The sequence below is a fragment of the Ranitomeya variabilis genome, chromosome 7 (assembly GCF_051348905.1).
Source record: "Ranitomeya variabilis isolate aRanVar5 chromosome 7, aRanVar5.hap1, whole genome shotgun sequence".
In the NCBI taxonomy this organism is placed as follows: domain Eukaryota; kingdom Metazoa; phylum Chordata; class Amphibia; order Anura; family Dendrobatidae; genus Ranitomeya; species Ranitomeya variabilis.
The window spans coordinates 11,309,596-11,329,153 of record NC_135238.1 but is presented as its reverse complement, the minus strand read 5'-3'; the positions used below and the strand labels follow the sequence as shown (position 1 = coordinate 11,329,153).

At 46.3% G+C, this 19,558-nt stretch overlaps 1 protein-coding gene across 1 annotated transcript; it reads left to right on the top strand.

The window, feature by feature from the left end:
* Window positions 1-1,458: 1,458 nt before the first annotated feature.
* Window positions 1,459-18,894, top strand: LOC143785280 (sulfotransferase 1C1-like). The gene is made up of 9 exons (XM_077274022.1): window positions 1,459-1,594; window positions 8,880-8,974; window positions 9,105-9,277; window positions 9,364-9,477; window positions 17,634-17,731; window positions 17,902-18,028; window positions 18,106-18,200; window positions 18,272-18,452; window positions 18,700-18,894. The coding sequence occupies exons 3-9, from the start codon at window positions 9,106-9,108 to the stop codon at window positions 18,810-18,812; spliced, it is 900 nt and encodes a 299-aa protein (XP_077130137.1). The 5' UTR covers window positions 1,459-1,594; window positions 8,880-8,974; window position 9,105; the 3' UTR covers window positions 18,813-18,894.
* The last annotated feature ends 664 nt before the right edge of the window (window positions 18,895-19,558 follow it).

Sequence of the window (19,558 nt, the reverse complement as noted above, 5' to 3'; positions counted from 1 at the left end):
CTGTCTGCTGAGCCGTGTATCTAATCCTCTCCTGTGTGATACTGACTGCTGAGCCGTGTATCTAATCCTATCCTGTGTGATACTGACTGCTGAGCCGTGTATCTAATCCTCTCCTGTGTGATACTGTCTGCTGAGCCGTGTATCTAATCCTCTCCTGTGTGATACTGTCTGCTGAGCCGTGTATCTAATCCTCTCCTGTGTGATACTGTCTGCTGAGCCGTGTATCTAATCCTCTCCTGTGTGATACTGTCTGCTGAGCCGTGTATCTAATCCTCTCCTGTGTGATACTGTCTGCTGAGCCGTGTATCTAATCCTATCCTGTGTGATACTGACTGCTGAGTCGTGTATCTAATCCAATCCTGTGTGATACTGTCTGCTGAGCCGTGTATCTAATCCTCTCCTGTGTGATACTGTCTGCTGAGCTGTGTATCTAATCCTCTCCTGTGTGATACTGACTGCTGAGCTGTGTATCTAATCCTATCCTGTGTGATACTGTCTGCTGAGCCTGTATCTAATCCTCTCCTGTGTGATACTGACTGCTGAGCCGTGTATCTAATCCTCTCCTGTGTGATACTGTCTGCTGAGCCGTGTATCTAATCCTCTCCTGTGTGATACTGTCTGCTGAGCCTGTATCTAATCCTATCCTGTGTGATACTGTCTGCTGAGCCTGTATCTAATCCTCTCCTGTGTGATACTGTCTGCTGAGCCGTGTATCTAATCCTATCCTGTGTGATACTGTCTGCTGAGCCGTGTATCTAATCCTCTCCTGTGTGATACTGACTGCTGAGCCGTGTATCTAATCCTCTCCTGTGTGATACTGTCTGCTGAGCCGTGTATCTAATCCTATCCTGTGTGATACTGACTGCTGAGCTGTGTATCTAATCCTCTCCTGTGTGATACTGACTGCTGAGCCGTGTATCTAATCCTCTCCTGTGTGATACTGACTGCTGAGCCGTGTATCTAATCCTCTCCTGTGTGATACTGACTGCTGAGCCGTGTATCTAATCCTCTCCTGTGTGATTCTGTCTGCTGAGCTGTGTATCTAATCCTATCCTGTGTGATACTGACTGCTGAGCCGTGTATCTAATCCTCTCCTGTGTGATACTGACTGCTGAGCTGTGTATCTAATCCTCTCCTGTGTGATACTGACTGCTGAGCCTGTATCTAATCCTCTCCTGTGTGATACTGACTGCTGAGCCGTGTATCTAATCCTGATTGATCTTTTGGGGTTCAGTTTCCTCTGTGTGCAATAGTTCGTCTCTACCAGAAGGTGGCGCCATATGTATGATCTCATCCAGGACAATAAGTCGCTCATTCTATAACTTTCCACTTTCTTCTGCACTTCTAGTTGTGGCGCCACTCCAGCTTTTTATTTGTTTGTTTATTTTTCAGCACTGGAGTGGCGCTTTAAATGTAACCCCGGTCATATACTAACCCTCTGGCATTTCACCATTATGTGGCGCCGGTCCAGTTGCACTATGCCATCTTGTGAGCGCAGCATCTGATTGGCCAGAAGTAAGAAACTTTGTCATGAGCGCTCGATGTGACTCCGGGAGCCGGGACGAAGCCACTGACAGATCACAGCGAGCAGGAGGTGAGTATCAGACAGCGGGCAGGGGACATGGACAAATGCTGGAGTGGTGCTGAGACCAACATACTGAATGTGTTATTAGAATAGTGAGCGCAGCTCTGAGGTATAATACAGGAGGTAACTCAGGATCAGTAATGTAATGTATGTACACAGTGACTGCACCAGCAGAATAGTGAGTGCAGCTCTGGGGTATAATCAGGGCCGGACTGGCCATAGGGCACTTCTGGCAAATGCCAGAAGGGCCGGTGCCAGTGGTGGGCCGCTCAATCCGCCGCCCCCGCCGTCGCATTCAACTATACCGGCGTATAGACGCCGGTACAGTTGAATGCAATGATGGAGGAGAGAGCGTCTACAGACGCTCCTCTCCCATCATTCCCCGCTCTGCCTCTGACACTGCGGGTGCGCGATGACGTCATATCATCGCGCACCTGCTGTGTCCCGGGCAGACTGCAGCTGCTGAGACAGGAGCAGGAACCAGGAAGCAACGCTGGGCACGAGGAGAGGTGAGGAGAGTTTTGTTTTTTTCTAGACTGTGGGGCCATTCTCGGAGGAGGTGAGGGGAGGAAGAGAAGAGATGTGGGCTGTATATAGTTCTCTGTGGGCTGTGCTCTGTGCTATATATAGTTCTCTGTGGGCTGTGCTCTGTGCTGTATACTGCTGTGGGCTGTATATAGTTCTCTGTGGGCTGTGCTCTGTGCTGTATACTGCTGTGGGCTGTATATAGTTCTCTGTGGGCTGTGCTCTGTGCTGTATACTGCTGTGGGCTATATATAGTTCTCTGTGGGCTGTGCTCTGTGCTGTATACTGCTGTGGGCTGTATATAGTCCTCTGTGGGCTGTGCTCTGTGCTGTATACTGCTGTGGGCTGTATATAGTTCTCTGTGGGCTGTGCTCTGTGCTGTATACTACTGTGGGCTGTATATAGTTCTCTGTGGGCTGTGCTCTGTGCTGTATACTGCTGTGGGCTGTATATAGTTCTCTGTGGGCTGTGCTCTGTGCTGTATACTGCTGTGGGCTGTATATAGTTCTCTGTGGGCTGTGCTCTGTGCTGTATACTACTGTGGGCTGTATATAGTTCTCTGTGGGCTGTGCTCTGTGCTGTATACTGCTGTGGGCTGTATATAGTTCTCTGTGGGCTGTGCTCTGTGCTGTATACTACTGTGGGCTGTATATAGTTCTCTGTGGGCTGTGCTCTGTGCTGTATACTGCTGTGGGCTATATATAGTTCTCTGTGGGCTGTGCTCTGTGCTGTATACTGCTGTGGGCTGTATATAGTTCTCTGTGGGCTGTGCTCTGTGCTGTATACTGCTGTGGGCTGTATATAGTTCTCTGTGGGCTGTGCTCTGTGCTGTATACTGCTGTGGGCTGTATATAGTTCTCTGTGGGCTGTGCTCTGTGCTGTATACTGCTGTGGGCTGTATATAGTTCTCTGTGGGCTGTGCTCTGTGCTGTATACTGCTGTGGGCTGTATATAGTTCTCTGTGGGCTGTGCTCTGTGCTGTATACTGCTGTGGGCTGTATATAGTTCTCTGTGGGCTGTGCTCTGTGCTGTATACTGCTGTGGGCTGTATATAGTTCTCTGTGGGCTGTGCTCTGTGCTGTATACTACTGTGGGCTGTATATAGTTCTCTGTGGGCTGTGCTCTGTGCTGTATACTGCTGTGGGCTGTATATAGTTCTCTGTGGGCTGTGCTCTGTGCTGTATACTGCTGTGGGCTGTATATAGCTCTCTGTGGGCTGTGCTCTGTGCTGTATACTACTGTGGGCTGTATATAGTTCTCTGTGGGCTGTGCTCTGTGCTATATATAGTTCTCTGTGGGCTGTGCTCTGTGCTGTATACTACTGTGGGCTGTATATAGTTCTCTGTGGGCTGTGCTCTGTGCTGTATACTGCTGTGGGCTGTATATAGTTCTCTGTGGGCTGTGCTCTGTGCTGTATACTGCTGTGGGCTGTATATAGTTCTCTGTGGGCTGTGCTCTGTGCTGTATACTGCTGTGGGCTGTATATAGTTCTCTGTGGGCTGTGCTCTGTGCTGTATACTGCTGTGGGCTGTATATAGCTCTCTGTGGGCTGTGCTCTGTGCTGTATACTACTGTGGGCTGTATATAGTTCTCTGTGGGCTGTGCTCTGTGCTATATATAGTTCTCTGTGGGCTGTGCTCTGTGCTGTATACTACTGTGGGCTGTATATAGCTCTCTGTGGGCTGTGCTCTGTGCTGTATACTGCTGTGGGCTGTATATAGTTCTCTGTGGGCTGTGCTCTGTGCTGTATACTGCTGTGGGCTGTATATAGTTCTCTGTGGGCTGTGCTCTGTGCTGTATACTGCTGTGGGCTGTATATAGTTCTCTGTGGGCTGTGCTCTGTGCTGTATACTACTGTGTGCTCTGTGCTATATATAGTTCTCTGTGGGCTGTGCTCTGTGCTGTATACTGCTGTGGGCTGTATATAGTTCTCTGTGGGCTGTGCTCTGTGCTGTATACTGTGGGCTGTATATAGTTCCCTGTGGGCTGTGCTCTGTGCTGTATACTGCTGTGGGCTGTATATAGTTCTCTGTGGGCTGTGCTCTGTGCTGTATACTACTGTGGGCTGTATATAGTTCTCTGTGGGCTGTGCTCTGTGCTGTATACTGCTGTGGGCTGTATATAGTTCTCTGTGGGCTGTGCTCTGTGCTGTATACTGCTGTGGGCTGTATATAGTTCTCTGTGGGCTGTGCTCTGTGCTGTATACTACTGTGGGCTGTATATAGTTCTCTGTGGGCTGTGCTCTGTGCTGTATACTACTGTGGGCTGTATATAGTTCTCTGTGGGCTGTGCTCTGTGCTGTATACTACTGTGGGCTGTATATAGCTCTTTGTGGGCTGTGCTCTGTGCTGTATACTGCTGTGGGCTGTATATAGTTCTCTGTGGGCTGTGCTCTGTGCTGTATACTACTGTGGGCTGTATATAGTTCTCTGTGGGCTGTGCTCTGTGCTGTATACTGCTGTGGGCTGTATATAGTTCTCTGTGGGCTGTGCTCTGTGCTGTATACTGCTGTGGGCTGTATATAGTTCTCTGTGGGCTGTGCTCTGTGCTGTATACTGTGGGCTGTATATAGTTCCCTGTGGGCTGTGCTCTGTGCTGTATACTGCTGTGGGCTGTATATAGTTCTCTGTGGGCTGTGCTCTGTGCTGTATACTACTGTGGGCTGTATATAGTTCTCTGTGGGCTGTGCTCTGTGCTGTATACTGCTGTGGGCTGTATATAGTTCTCTGTGGGCTGTGCTCTGTGCTGTATACTGCTGTGGGCTGTATATAGTTCTCTGTGGGCTGTGCTCTGTGCTGTATACTACTGTGGGCTGTATATAGTTCTCTGTGGGCTGTGCTCTGTGCTGTATACTACTGTGGGCTGTATATAGTTCTCTGTGGGCTGTGCTCTGTGCTGTATACTACTGTGGGCTGTATATAGCTCTCTGTGGGCTGTGCTCTGTGCTGTATACTGCTGTGGGCTGTATATAGTTCTCTGTGGGCTGTGCTCTGTGCTGTATACTACTGTGGGCTGTATATAGTTCTCTGTGGGCTGTGCTCTGTGCTGTATACTGCTGTGGGCTGTATATAGTTCTCTGTGGGCTGTGCTCTGTGCTGTATACTGCTGTGGGCTGTATATAGTTCTCTGTGGGCTGTGCTCTGTGCTGTATACTGCTGTGGGCTGTATATAGTTCTCTGTGGGCTGTGCTCTGTGCTGTATACTGCTGTGGGCTGTATATAGTTCTCTGTGGGCTGTGCTCTGTGCTGTATACTGCTGTGGGCTGTATATAGCTCTCTGTGGGCTGTGCTCTGTGCTGTATACTACTGTGTGCTCTGTGCTATATATAGTTCTCTGTGGGCTGTGCTCTGTGCTGTATACTGCTGTGGGCTGTATATAGTTCTCTGTGGGCTGTGCTCTGCGCTGTATACTGCTGTGGGCTGCATATAGTTCTCTGTGGGCTGTGCTCTGTGCTGTATACTACTGTGGGCTGTATATAGTTCTCTGTGGGCTGTGCTCTGTGCTGTATACTGCTGTGGGCTGTATATAGCTCTCTGTGGGCTGTGCTCTGTGCTGTATACTACTGTGTGCTCTGTGCTATATATAGTTCTCTGTGGGCTGTGCTCTGTGCTGTATACTGCTGTGGGCTGTATATAGTTCTCTGTGGGCTGTGCTCTGTGCTGTATACTGCTGTGGGCTGTATATAGTTCTCTGTGGGCTGTGCTCTGTGCTGTATACTGCTGTGGGATGTATATAGTTCTCTGTGGGCTGTGCTCTGTGCTGTATACTACTGTGGGCTGTATATAGTTCTCTGTGGGCTGTGCTCTGTGCTGTATATAGCTCTCTGTGGGCTGTGCTCTGTGCTGTATACTACTGTGTGCTCTGTGCTATATATAGTTCTCTGTGGGCTGTGCTCTGTGCTGTATACTACTGTGTGCTGTATATAGTTCTCTGTGGGCTGTGCTGTATATAGTACTCTGTGGGCTGTGCTGTATATAGTACTCTGTGGGCTGTGCTGTATATAGTACTCTGTGGGCTGTGCTGTATATAGTACTCTGTGGGCTGTGCTGTGTATAGTACTCTGTGGGCTGTGCTGTATATAGTACTCTGTGGGCTGTGCTGTATATAGTACTCTGTGGGCTGTGCTGTATATAGTACTCTCTGGGCTGTGCTGTATATAGTACTCTCTGGGCTGTGCTGTATATAGTACTCTCTGGGCTGTGCTTTATATAGTACTCTGGGCTGTGCTGTATATAGTACTCTGGGCTGTGCTTTATATAGTTCTCTGTGAGCTGTGCTGTATATAGTTCTCTGTGGGCTGTGCTGTATATAGTTCTCTGTGGGCTGTGCTGTATATATTACTTTGTGGGCTGTGCTGTATATATTACTTTGTGGGCTGTGCTGTATATATTACTCTGTGGGCTGTGCTGTATACTACTGTGTGGACTGTGCTGTATACTTCTACATGGGCTGTGCTGTATACTACTGTGTGGTCTGTGCTGTATACTACTGTGTGGTCTGTGCTGAATACTGCTGTGTGGGCTGTGTTATCTACTACGCGAGCTGTGCTATAGTATGCAGGCTGTGCTGTATACTATGCGGTTTGTGCTATATAATATGCGGGCTTTGCTATATACTATGGGGAGTATATTATATTCTATGGGGGAGGCCATGTTATGTACTATGTGGCTGTGTTATATACTATTGTGGGGGTATATTATATTCTATGGGGGAGGCTGCGTTATATACTATGGGGGGCTGCATTATATTCTATGGGGGGCTACATTATATATTATGGGGAGGTGGGCTGTATTATATTCTATGGGGGTTACATACTCTGGGGTGGCTGCATTATACTCTGTGGGGTGGCTGCATTATACTCTGGGGTGGCTGCATTATACTCTGGGGTGGCTGCATTATACTCTGGGGTGGCTGCATTATACTGTATCGAGGACTATGGGGAATACGTTATACTATATGAAGAACTATGGGGTGCATTATACTATGGGAAGTGAATTGTACTACATGGATGACTGTGGCGGTGCATTATACTATATGGAGCACTATGAGGATTGTATTATGCTATATGGAGGACTATGAGGATTGTATTATGCTATATGGAGGACTATGAGGAGTGTATTATACTATGTGGAGGACTGAGCAGTGTATTTTAATATATGGAGGACTATAGGGAGTGTATTATACTATATGGAGGACTATGGAGCACATTATAATATATGGAGGACTATGGGGTGTATTTTACTAAACAAGTAAAATGCTGCATATTCGGATTGTTTTTGCTGGAACAAAAAGCCTTGTTGTCAGCAGCACATTGCCAGTGTAAACTGTAGATGTGCTGCTGAAAACATGATACTGTATGGTGATCTATTAGTGATCGTTCTGTCTCATCATTATTCCTCAGCTGGTGGAAAGAGGCCGGGAAACAAGCGTTGAACAACTTCAGTATTGTCGATCAAACTCGTTTAGCGGCCTGAACTCAGCGCACGTAAATACAACAGAAAGGCTTCTGTGTGATGTGCAATATGTTAGCATTTGGGGACCCATTTTAAACTTTACCTAGGGCCCCACTTTGCCTAAAACCGGCCCTGCCTACAAGTGTACAAAGATATTATACAGTCACCATGTGACAAGTGGGCCTGTGTAACTTCAAATGCCAGGGCTGAATTTTAGTCCCAGTCCGGCCCTGGGTATAATACAGGATGTAACTCAGGATCAGTAATGTATGTACACAGTGACTGCACCAGCAGAATAGTGAGTGCAGCTCTGGGGTATAATACAGGATGTCACTCAGGATCAGTAGTGTAATGTATGTACACAGTGACTGCACCAGCAGAATAGTGAGTGCAGCTCTGGGGTATAATACAGGATGTAACTCAGGATCAGTAATGTATGTACACAGTGACTGCACCAGCAGAATAGTGAGTGCAGCTCTGGAGTATAATACAGGAGGTAAATCAGGATCAGTAATGTAATGTATGTACACAGTGACTACACCAGCAGAATAGTGAGTGCAGCTCTGGAGTATAATACAGGATGTAACTCGGGATCAGTAATGTAATGTATGTACACAGTGACTGCACCAGCAGAATAGTGAGTGCAGCTCTGGGGTATAATACAGGAGGTAACTCAGGATCAGTAATGTAATGTATGTACACAGTGACTGCACCAGCAGAATAGTGAGCGCAGCTCTGGGGTATAATACTGGATGTAACTCAGGATCAGTAATGTAATGTATGTACACAGTGACTGCACCAGCAGAATAGTGAGTGCAGCTCTGGAGTATAATACAGCATGTAACTCAGGATCAGTAATGTAATGTATGTACACAGTGACTGCACCAGCAGAATAGTGAGTGCAGCTCTGGGGTATAATACAGGATGTAGCTCAGGATCAGTAATGTAATGTATGTACACAGTGACTGCACCAGCAGAATAGTGAGTGCAGCTCTGGAGTATAATACAGGATGTAACTCAGGATCAGTAATGTAATGTATGTACACAGTGACTGCACCAGCAGAATAGTGAGTGCAGCTCTGGGGTATAATACAGGAGGTAACTCAGGATCAGTAATGTAATGTATGTACACAGTGACTGCAGCAGCAGAATAGTGAGTGCAGCTCTGGGGTATAATGCAGGCTACATTACATAACGAGGACTGTATAAATGTGGTGGGGTTCACTATATACTGATGGGTGAGGTGCTAGAATTTTAGTTTTGGACCCCGAGGCTTTCGCTTTGCTCCCTGTGAATACCCCCCTTTGTATCCGCAGTGTCTCGTGAATTCGGCAGCGCTCCTTGGTTACGTCAGTCTGTTAGTGGCCTTTTCCCATCCTCGGTGGCAGATTCTCTTCGCTCCTGGACACAGGTCAGTGCCGCGTCCTCGATATGTGATTGTCACCTTTGCAGGACTCGTACCTCGCGCGTCAGTGACGGTGTTGATGGATGACGGCTGTCGGATTATGTCATGGTCGTCGATTTCTGCTCTCTCCTCCCAGGATGGATCCTGAAATCATAGAGAAAGTAGTGCAGGAGATGGCGAACTTCACCCCCGAAATGAGCAAAATTGAGGGGACTCCTCTCCTCAAGGGAATCTGTGACATATGGGACACAATATATAACTTCCAGGCTCGGGACGGCGACATTGTGGTGGTGTCTTACCCCAAATCAGGTGAGAGGGAGCGGGAAGGATTCTCTGCGGTAAGAGCAGATCATGGAAACATGAGTGGATGTGACGGATGTGACCTCTCCCGGCAGGAACCACCTGGATGCAGGAAATTCTGGATCTGATCGTCCAGGAAGGTGACGTGGAGAAGAGCCTGAGAGCGCCCGGCTTCATCAAGGTGCCATTCCTAGAGATGGGGCACACGTGTGAGTACAGGGACACAAAGGATCACGTGTGATGGCAACACAAAGTAGAAAGTATTGGTGACGTGTAAAGGAAATTATACAGGGTTTTCTAATTATTTTATAAATATAAATCTGAAAATTGTGACTTTGTGCGTTAGTATTCAGCCCCCATGATTCAAAACATTGTAGCACCACCACATGCTCTATGTGTCCTCTACAGGGTATCGGGAAGAAGGAGCTCTGCTTAAATGAGACCAAAGGACAACTTTTTAGGCTAAAAGCAAAACACTATGTGTGGTGGAAAAGTAACACTGCACATCACCCTGAAAACACCATCCCCACCGTTATACATGATGGAGGCCACATTGTTGTGAATTCTGCTCTTGGGCTCCCTCCGGTGGTTGTTGGTGGTAGTGCAGTTGTCTTGGGGTTGTAATCCTGGGCAGGTGTTTCTGCTGATTTCAGCTCTATTAGGTATTTAGGTGTGCAGGATCCATGAGTCTGTGCCAGTTGTCCATTGTACTTGGAGGGATTGCATCTCTCTCTGGTTCCTCATGCCCTGCTGCCAATTCAGCTAAGATAAGTGTCTGGTTTTTTGTCTCTGTGCACACATGCAGTGTGCTTTGCAATTCAGTGCAATTCATTGTGTTTTTGTCCAGCTTAGACTTTGTTTGGATTTTTCAGTCATGCTGGATTCTCAGGAGATGCAGATATACTTTCTATGTCTTTAGTTAGATGTAGAATATTTGTATTATCTGCTGTGGATATTTTTAGGATTTTAATACTGACCGCTAAGAATTCTGTCCTATCCTTTTCTGTTTAGCTAGAAGTGCCTCTTTTGCTAAATCCTGTTTTTCTGCCTGTGTGTGTTTTTCCTCTTATACTCACAGTCAATATTTGTGGGGGCTGCCTATCCTTTGGGGTTCTGCTCTGAGGCAAGACAGAATTCCCATTTCCATCTATAGGGGTATTTAGTCCTCCGGCTGTGTCGAGGTGTCTAGGACGTGTTAGGTACACCCCACGGCTACTTCTAGTTGCGGTGTTAGATTAGGGTTTGCGGTCAGTACAGGTGCCACCTACTCCTGAGAAAGTCTCTCATGCGGCTCCAAGGTCACCGGATCATAACAGTACAACTGGCCAACAATGAGTAAAATGCATCTCAGAAGAAGGGAAATAAGAGCCATTTTTTTTTCTGTAGCCTGCTCTGTCTTTTCTTCCCTCTTTTCCTCTGGGTGACTGAGGAGACTTGTGCTAGCATGGATGTTCTGGGATTAGTTTCTCGTGTAGACCAGCTTGCTGCTAGGGTACAGGGTATTTCTGATTATATTGTTCAGACTCCGCTTTTAGAGCCTAGGATTCCTACTCCTGATTTGTTTTTTTGGGGACAGGTTCAAATTTTTGAGTTTTAAAAACAATTGTAAACTGTTTTTTTGCTCTGAAACCTCATTCCTCTGGTGATCCCATTCAGCAGGTTAAAATTGTCATCTCCCTGCTGCGTGGCGATCCTCAGGATTGGGCATTTTCACTGGAATCTGGGAATCCGGCCTTGCTTAATGTAGACGCCTTTTTTCAGGCTCTAGGATAATTATATGATGAACCAAATTCTGTGGATCAAGCGGAGAAGACCTTGTTGGCCCTGTCTCAGGGTCAAGAAGCGGCAGAATTGTATTGTCAGAAATTTAGAAAATGGTCTGTGCTGACTAAATGGAATGAGGATGCTTTGGCGGCAATTTTCAGAAAGGGTCTTTCTGAATCCGTTAAAGATGTTATGGTGGGGTTTCCCACGCCTGTTGGTCTGAGTGATTCTATGTCTCTGGCCATTCAGATTGATCGGCGTTTGCGGGAGCGCGGAACTGTGCGCGCTGTGGCGTTGTCCTCAGAGCAGATGCCTGAGCCAATGCAGTGTGATAGGATTCTGTCTAGAACGGAACAACAAGGATTCAGACGTCAGAATAGGTTGTGTTTTTATTGTGACGATGCTTCTCATGTCATTTCAGTCTGCCCAAAGCGTACAAAGAGAATCGCTAGTTCAGTTACCATCGGAACTGTACAACCTAAATTTCTGTTATCTGTGACCTTGATCTGCTCATTGTCGTCATTTTCTGTCATGGCGTTTGTGGACTCGGGCACCGCTTTGAATTTAATGGACTTTGAATTTGCCAGGCGTTGTGGTTTCCCCTTGCAGTCTTTGCAGAACCCTATTCCTTTAAGGGGCATTGATGCTACACCTTTGGCTAAGAATAAACCCCAGTTTTGGACACAGGTGACCAGCACATCAGGAAGATTGTCGTTTTCTGGTGTTGAATAATTTGCATGATGCTATTGTGCTGGGTTTTCCATGGTTGCAGATACATAATCCTGTGTTGGATTGGAAGTCTATGTCTGTGACTAGTTGGGGTTGTCAGGGGGTTCATAATGATGTTCCTGTGATGTCAATCTCCTCTTCCTCCTCTTCTGAAGTTCCAGAGTTTTTGTCTGATTTTCAGGATGTATTCGATGAGCCCAAGTCCAGTTCCCTTCCACCGCACAGGGACTGTGATTGTGCTATTGACTTGATTCCAGGCTGTAAGTTTCCTAAGGGCCGACTTTTCAACCTGTCTGTGCCTGAACATACCGCCATGCGGAGTTATGTTAAGGAGTCTTTGGAGAAAGGGCATATTCGGCCATCTTCTTCTCCATTGGGAGCAGGTTTTTTCTTTGTTGCCAAGAAGGATGGCTCCTTGAGACCCTGTATTGATTATCGCCTCTTGAATAAGATCACGGTCAAATTCCAATACCCTTTGCCTTTGCTTTCCGATTTGTTTGCCAGGATTAAGGGGGCTAGTTGGTTTACTAAAATTGACCTTCGGGAGGCATATAATCTTGTTCGTATTAAGCAGGGTGACGAATGGAAAACTGCGTTTAATACGCCCGAAGGCCATTTTGAATACCTTGTGATGCCATTCGGGCTCTCTAATGCTCCATCTGTGTTTCAGTCCTTCATGCATGATATATTTCGGAATTATCTTGATAAATTCATGATTGTATATTTGGATGACATCTTAATTTTTTCCGATGATTGGGAGTCTCATGTGAAACAGGTCAGGATGGTATTTCAGATCCTTCGTGATAATGCTCTGTTTGTGAAGGGGTCTAAGTGTCTCTTTGGGGTGCAGAAGGTTTCTTTTTTGGGCTTCATTTTTTCTCCCTCATCTATAGAGATGGATCCGGTTAAGGTTCAGGCCATTCATGATTGGATTCAACCCACGTCTGTAAAGAGCCTTCAGAAATTTTGGGGCTTTGCTAATTTTTATCGCCGTTTCATTGCCAACTTTTCCAGTGTGGTTAAACCCTTGACCGATTTGACGAAGAAAGGCGCTGATGTGACGAATTGGTCCTCTGCGGCCGTTTCTGCCTTTCAGGAGCTTAAACGCCGATTTACTTCTGCCCCTGTGTTGCGTCAGCCGGATGTTTCTCTTCCGTTTCAGGTTGAGGTTGACGCTTCTGAGATTGGGGCAGGGGCCGTTTTGTCTCAGAGGAATTCTGATGGTTCCTTGATGAAACCGTGTGCCTTCTTTTCCCGTAAGTTTTCACCTGCTGAACGCAATTATCATGTCGGCAATCGGGAGTTGTTGGTTATGAAGTGGGCGTTTGAGGAGTGGCGACATTGGCTTGAGGGAGCTAAGCACCGTATTGTGGTCTTGACCGATCATAAAAATCTGATTTACCTCGAGTCTGCCAGACGGCTGAATCCTAGACAAGCTCGGTGGTCCCTGTTTTTCTCCCGTTTTTATTTTGTGGTCTCGTATCTTCCGGGTTCTAAGAAAGTTAAGGCTGATGCCCTCTCTAGGAGTTTTTTGCCTGATTCTCCTGAGGTATTTGAGCTGGTCGGCATTCTGAAGGAAGGGGTGATTCTTTCTGCCATCGCCCCTGATCTGCGACGAGTTCTTCAGGAATTTCAGGCTGACAGACCTGACCGCTGTCCAGTGGGGAAACTGTTTGTTCCTGACAGATGGACTAGTAAAGTGATTTTGGAGGTTCATTGTTCAGTGTTGGCTGGCCATCCTGGTATTTTTGGTACCAGAGATTTGGTTGGTAGGTCCTTTTGGTGGCCTTCTTTGTCGCGGGATGTGCGTTCTTTTGTACAGTCCTGTGGGACTTGTGCGCGGGCCAAGCCTTGTTGTTCCCGCGCTAGTGGGTTGCTTTTGCCTTTGCCAGTCCCTGAGAGGCCCTGGACGCATATTTCTATGGATTTTATTTCAGATCTTCCGGTTTCCCAGAGGATGTCGGTTATCTGGGTGGTTTGTGACCGGTTTTCTAAGATGGTTCATTTGGTACCTTTGCCTAAGTTGCCTTCCTCCTCTGATTTGGTTCCGTTGTTTTTTCAGCATGCGGTTCGTTTGCATGGCATTCCGGAGAATATTGTGTCCGATAGAGGTTCCCAGTTTGTTTCGAGGTTTTGGCGGGCCTTTTGTGCTAGGCTGGGCATTGATTTGTCTTTTTCTTCCGCATTTCATCCTCAGACAAATGGCCAAACCGAGCGAACTAATCAGACCTTGGAGACTTATTTGTGATGCTTTGTGTCTGCTGATCAGGATGATTGGGTGGCTTTCTTGCCATTGGCCGAGTTTGCCCTTAATAATCGGGCTAGTTCGGCTACCTTGGTTTCGCCCTTCTTTTGTAACTCTGGTTTTCATCCTCGTTTTTCTTCGGGGCAGGTTGAGCCTTCTGATTGTCCTGGGGTGGACTCTGTGGTTGACAGGTTGCAGCAAATTTGGGCTCATGTTGTTGACAATTTGGTGTTGTCTCAGGAGGAGGCTCAGCGTTTTGCTAACCGTCGGCGGCGTGTGGGTTCCCGGCTTCGGGTTGGGGATTTGGTCTGGTTGTCGTCCCGTCATGTTCCTATGAAGGTTTCTTCCCCTAAATTTAAGCCTCGGTTTATTGGCCCTTATAGGATTTCTGAGATTATCAATCCTGTGTCCTTTCGTTTGGCCCTTCCGGCCTCTTTTGCCATCCATAATGTTTTCCATAGATCTTTATTACGGAAATATGTGGTGCCCCTTGTTCCCTCGGTTGATCCTCCTGCTCCTGTGTTGGTTGATGGGGAGTTGGAGTATGTGGTTGAGAAGATTTTGGATTCTCGCTTTTCGAGGCGGAGGCTTCAGTACCTTGTCAAATGGAAGGGTTATGGCCAGGAGGATAATTATTGGGTTTTTGCCTCCGATGTTCCTGCTGACGATTTGGTTCATGCCTTTCATCTGGCTCGTCCTGATCAGCCTGGGGGCTCTGGTGAGGGTTCGGTGAACCCTCTTCAAGGGGGGGGTACTGTTGTGAATTCTGCTCTTGGGCTCCCTCCGGTGGTTGTTGGTGGTAGTGCAGTTGTCTTGGGGTTGTAATCCTGGGCAGGTGTTTCTGCTGATTTCAGCTCTATTAGGTATTTAAGGTGTGCAGGATCCATGAGTCCTCGCCAGTTGTCCATTGTACTTGGAGGGATTGCATCTCTCTCTGGCTCCTCATGCCCTGCTGCCAATTCAGCTAAGATAAGTGTCTGTTTTTTTGTCTCTGTGCACACATTACAAAGCATAAAGTGGATATAATAAAACGTAACTTTTAATAAATCAAAGAAACATAAAAAAATATATATAGTCACCCAAGTGAAGATACAAATAGAGGCAACGTCTCAGCCATATAGTAAATGGTTACAGAGAACAGGACAGCATAGAGGGTGGCAGGACTCTATGTCCCTCCTTTACTTAGCACTTTAGCACTTTTCTCCTAATTCAAGCAAGTCCCCTGATGAAATAGCTTGAAAGAAACGCGTCGGGCGACATCATAGGGAGAGTGCAGGGCATGTGTGTGCAGGGGTAGTTGTGGACTGCCCTTGTAAGGGCAGGAGTCTTGGGGATAGCCTAACGGTAGCCCTATAGGGATTGACATAGGGATTGTCATCTCTTCCTTTTCCGGATCATCGCCTGACCAGGAAATGTCCGGTGCTCTGATGCCCATGGAATTGGTGAGACTGTTCCATTTTTTTTATACTTTCTCAATTATGAACAGCCTCACATTTTTTTGCTATGGTTGAAGGTAGTCAATCATTTGTCCTTATATGCGGCTATGTGTGTATAGAAATTAATGCTGCTTTACTTGTGTAGTCTGTTTACAGCATCTTAATAATACCACACCATAGTTTTTTTTTATTCCAGAAACAGTGACGTAGTTGGAATCTTTTATCCCATAAGAGGTTTGCTGGTCTCTGTAACCATTTACTATATGGCTGAGACGTTGCCTCTATTTGTGTCTTCACTTGGGTGACTATATATATTTTTTTATGTTTCTTTGATTTATTAAAAGTTACGTTTTATTATATCCACTTTATGCTTTGTAATGATTAATTGTTAGTGGTATCGTCTGTGTGACTCGTATCTCAAACACAGATATTGCTTTGCCTCTGTGCACACATGCAGTGTGCTTTGCAATTCAGTGCAATTCATTGTGTTTTTGTCCAGCTTAGGCTATGTTCACACGGTGCGGTTTTTGCTGCGGATCCGCAGCGGAATTGCACTGCGGATCCGCAGCAGTTTTCCATGTAGGTTACAGTACAATGTAACCCAATGGAAAAAAGGACCCGCTGTGCCGACGATCCTTTTTTCCACAGGCAAATCCGCAGCGGTTTTGCCTGCAGAAAAAAGAAGTAGCATGTCACTTCTTTCTGCAGATTCCGCTGCGGGTTTCCAGCAGCACCAATAGGAAACTGCATTTGGAAACCCGCAGTGGAATCCGCAGAAGAAAAAGGATCAAAAACCGCAGCTAAAATCAGCGCTGAATTTAGCTGCGGTTTTTCAAAACAGGACCTGAAAAAAAAAGGATGAAAAAAAGGATCGTGTGAACGTAGCCTTAGACTTTGTTTGGATTTTTCAGTCATGCTGGATTCTCAGGAGATGCAGATATACTTTCTATGTCTTTAGTTAGATGTAGTATATTTGTATTATCTGCTGTGGATATTTTTAGGATTTTAATACTGACTGCTTTGAATTCTGTCCTATCCTTTTCTATTTAGCTAGAAGTGCCTCTTTTGCTAAATCCTGTTTTTCTGCCTGCGTGTGTTTTTTCCTCTTATACTCACAGTCAATATTTGTGGGGGGCTGCCTATCCTCTGGGGTTCTGCTCTGAGGCAAGATAGAATTCTCATTTCCATCTATAGGGGTATTTAGTCCTCCGGCTGTGTCGAGGTGTCTAGGACGTGTTAGGTACATCCCACGGCTACTTCTAGTTGCGGTGTTAGTTTAGGGTTTGCGGTCAGTACATGTGCCACCTATTCCTGAGAAAGTCTCTCATGCGGCTCCAAGGTCACCGGATCATAACACCACATCTTGCTGTGGGGAAGCTTTTCTTCAGCAGGGGCAGGGAAGCTGGTCTCAGGTGATGTGAAGATGGATGGAGATAAATACAGGACAGTCCTGGAGGAAAACCTGTTAGAGGCTGCAGAAGACTTCAGACTGGGGCGTAGGTTCACCTTCCAGCAGGACAATGACTCAAATCCCAGAGAATCTGTGAAAAGTGCTGATCACAGATTTCTCCATCCAATCTCACTGAGAGAGAGCGAGCGAGGGAGAAAATTGTCACCTCTAGATGTGCTAAGCTGGAGAGACAGACCCCAAAAGACTGTAGATAAAGGTGGTCCTACAAAATACTGACCTAGGGGGACTGAATATAAATGCACCTCCCAATTGTCAGATTTAAAATCATTAGAAAACGTTCTACCATTTCCTTTACATGACACAAATACTTGATACTTCGTGTTGTGTCACAGAAAATCCCAATAAATTACACTTAAGTTTGGGGGTGTAACAGGAAAAAAAAAGTGGAAAAGTTCACAGGGTGTGAAGACTTTTTTTCTAGGCAATCTCTGTATATCGCAGTGTACACTGCATGCACCATTTAGGTGTATCTCTCGTCATGGCTGTGACCCTTCCCTTTTACACAGCCGGGCAGAATAATGACACATTAGATGGATGTGCGATAGATAAAATAAAGCCGCACTAATCCAATATAAGGTGCAGATCCGGGGACCCCAAAACACAAACTGCAAAGACCGGCAGCACTTCCATAGGATCTTGGTGAGACTAGTACCTTACTATGCTGCCAGTTTTTGCATTGACCGATAATGACCATCACGTGAATATTTCATGTATTTCCAGCTCTGGCCGTGGCCAATTCTATGCCGTATCCTCGTGTCCTGAAAACTCATCTTCCCGTCCACTTAATGCCACCTTCGTTTTGGGAGAAAGATGTCAAGGTGAGAGATAAGAGATGGGCAGAAACTTCCCAGTCATCATCTTCTAGCGTGTAGTTCCAGGCATAAGGTTGGGTTGGTCTGTAATGGCGGCCAAGGTAGACCTCAACACTGTTGAGTTTTGTCTATATGGTAGGTGTCAAGTGGACTCGTCTCGTATTGTTCTCTGGCAGATCGTATACATTGCGAGGAATCCTAAGGATTGCATGGTGTCCTACTACTACTTCCACAAGATGGACCAGACGATGGCAGATCCCGGGAGTTTTGACAACTTCTTCTCGATGTTCCTGGCTGGAGATGGTAATTCTAGATCTGTACACTTCAGATATTGATACCTTGTATTTATTGTTCTGAAATTCTCTAACTTCCCCACATAGTGAACTGGGGCAGCTGGTTTGACCATGTGCTTGGATGGTGGCAGTCAAAGGACAAACACAAGGTCCTCTACGTCTTCTATGAGGACATGATTGAGGTAAAGGACACTCTCATCTGGTCAGGAGTTATCATGTGAGGTGTTTATACTTCCAATTCTTCCTTGGACAGGACTCTCGACGTGAGATCCAGAAAGTGATGACGTTCTTGGGTAAAGACCTCTCCGAAGACATCATTCAGAAGATCCTTCTCCACACTTCCTTTGAGTCCATGAAAGACAACTCAATGGCCAACTTTAGTACCCTCCCAGAGACGGTCCTAGACCAGTCTGTGTCACCTTTTATGAGGAAAGGTTGGTGGCCGAAGAGGCAGTGTGAATTATTCCTACATCCTTAAGGTTGCCCCCAAAATCTCCTGTATTTATAGGCTCCAAGTAGTTCTCATTAGAGGTTCTCCAAGAGGTTCTCATTACGTGACGTATAGAATGCTCTAATAATAATAAAAATAAGTTCTACACCAAGATGGATGGCCTTTCTCGGCCAACAATGTTGTACCATTGGAACTGCCAAAGAAATCCTAAGCTATCCCTTTGCTTTCAGGAACTGTCGGAGATTGGAAGAACCATTTCCTTGAATCTCAGAACATCGTTTTTGATGAAGAGTACCAGAAGAAGATGGCGGGCAGCGGTCTGCTCTTCCGTAACGAGCTCTGACTAATTGTATCCGGACGTTACCTTATCCATATATAATATATACTGTATGTAATATAGTATGTGAAACGAAGGTCTCTGCTGACTCTTTTATAACTGGACTCATGGCGGTCATTTCATTGGCTCTGCTCCATGACGTTATCTTTACGTTGTTCCTGCCTTTTCCTTACTTCCATGGACTTTTGCATCTTCCTTTTAGCCTTTCCTAGTTTAGTATTTCGGGTGATGGCAGATGCAGGAGTCTCCAAGCCATGGAAGATCTCTCCCTCAGACCAAGATCCTGGAGGGCACCTCATGAGACATAAGTGTCCTTCAGGGCAAAGGTCATGGCCAAGAAATGTTTCCTCCATATTCCATGCTCGTGTTCAGGGCAAACACCCCTGTTAAGATGAACACTCGCCCCAGGAAATGACTGACAGGCCTCGGGGCAGCCTGGGGCTCTTCTCTGGGTCACTGGGGCCCAATATGGATCTGGCTCAGGTTTGGGGCTAGCAAGTCCTACAGACCCTCAGTATCCTGGTCTAACACCTCATGCAGTTAGTCCACACTCCCAAATTGGCACCAAAAAGCCTTTTTATATATGGCTCTCCACCACCCCTTCTATCAGAATGGTGATTGATGCAGCAGCAAAAAAGGCAAATACAATTCTGGGATGTGTTAACATAAGCATATAGTCTAGATCACGTGAAGTCATTATTGTCCTCTACTCCTCCTCGGTCAGACCTCATCTGGAATACTGTGTCCAGTTT

Coding starts and splice junctions, on each gene's coding strand:
- LOC143785280 (XM_077274022.1), top strand. CDS start 9,106: ATGGATCCTGAAATCATAGAGAAAGTAGTGCAGGAGATGGCGAACTTC. Junction 18,029..18,105: donor GATGTTCCTGGCTGGAGATG/GTAATTCTAGAT, acceptor TTCCCCACATAG/TGAACTGGGGCAGCTGGTTT. Junction 18,201..18,271: donor TCTATGAGGACATGATTGAG/GTAAAGGACACT, acceptor TTCCTTGGACAG/GACTCTCGACGTGAGATCCA.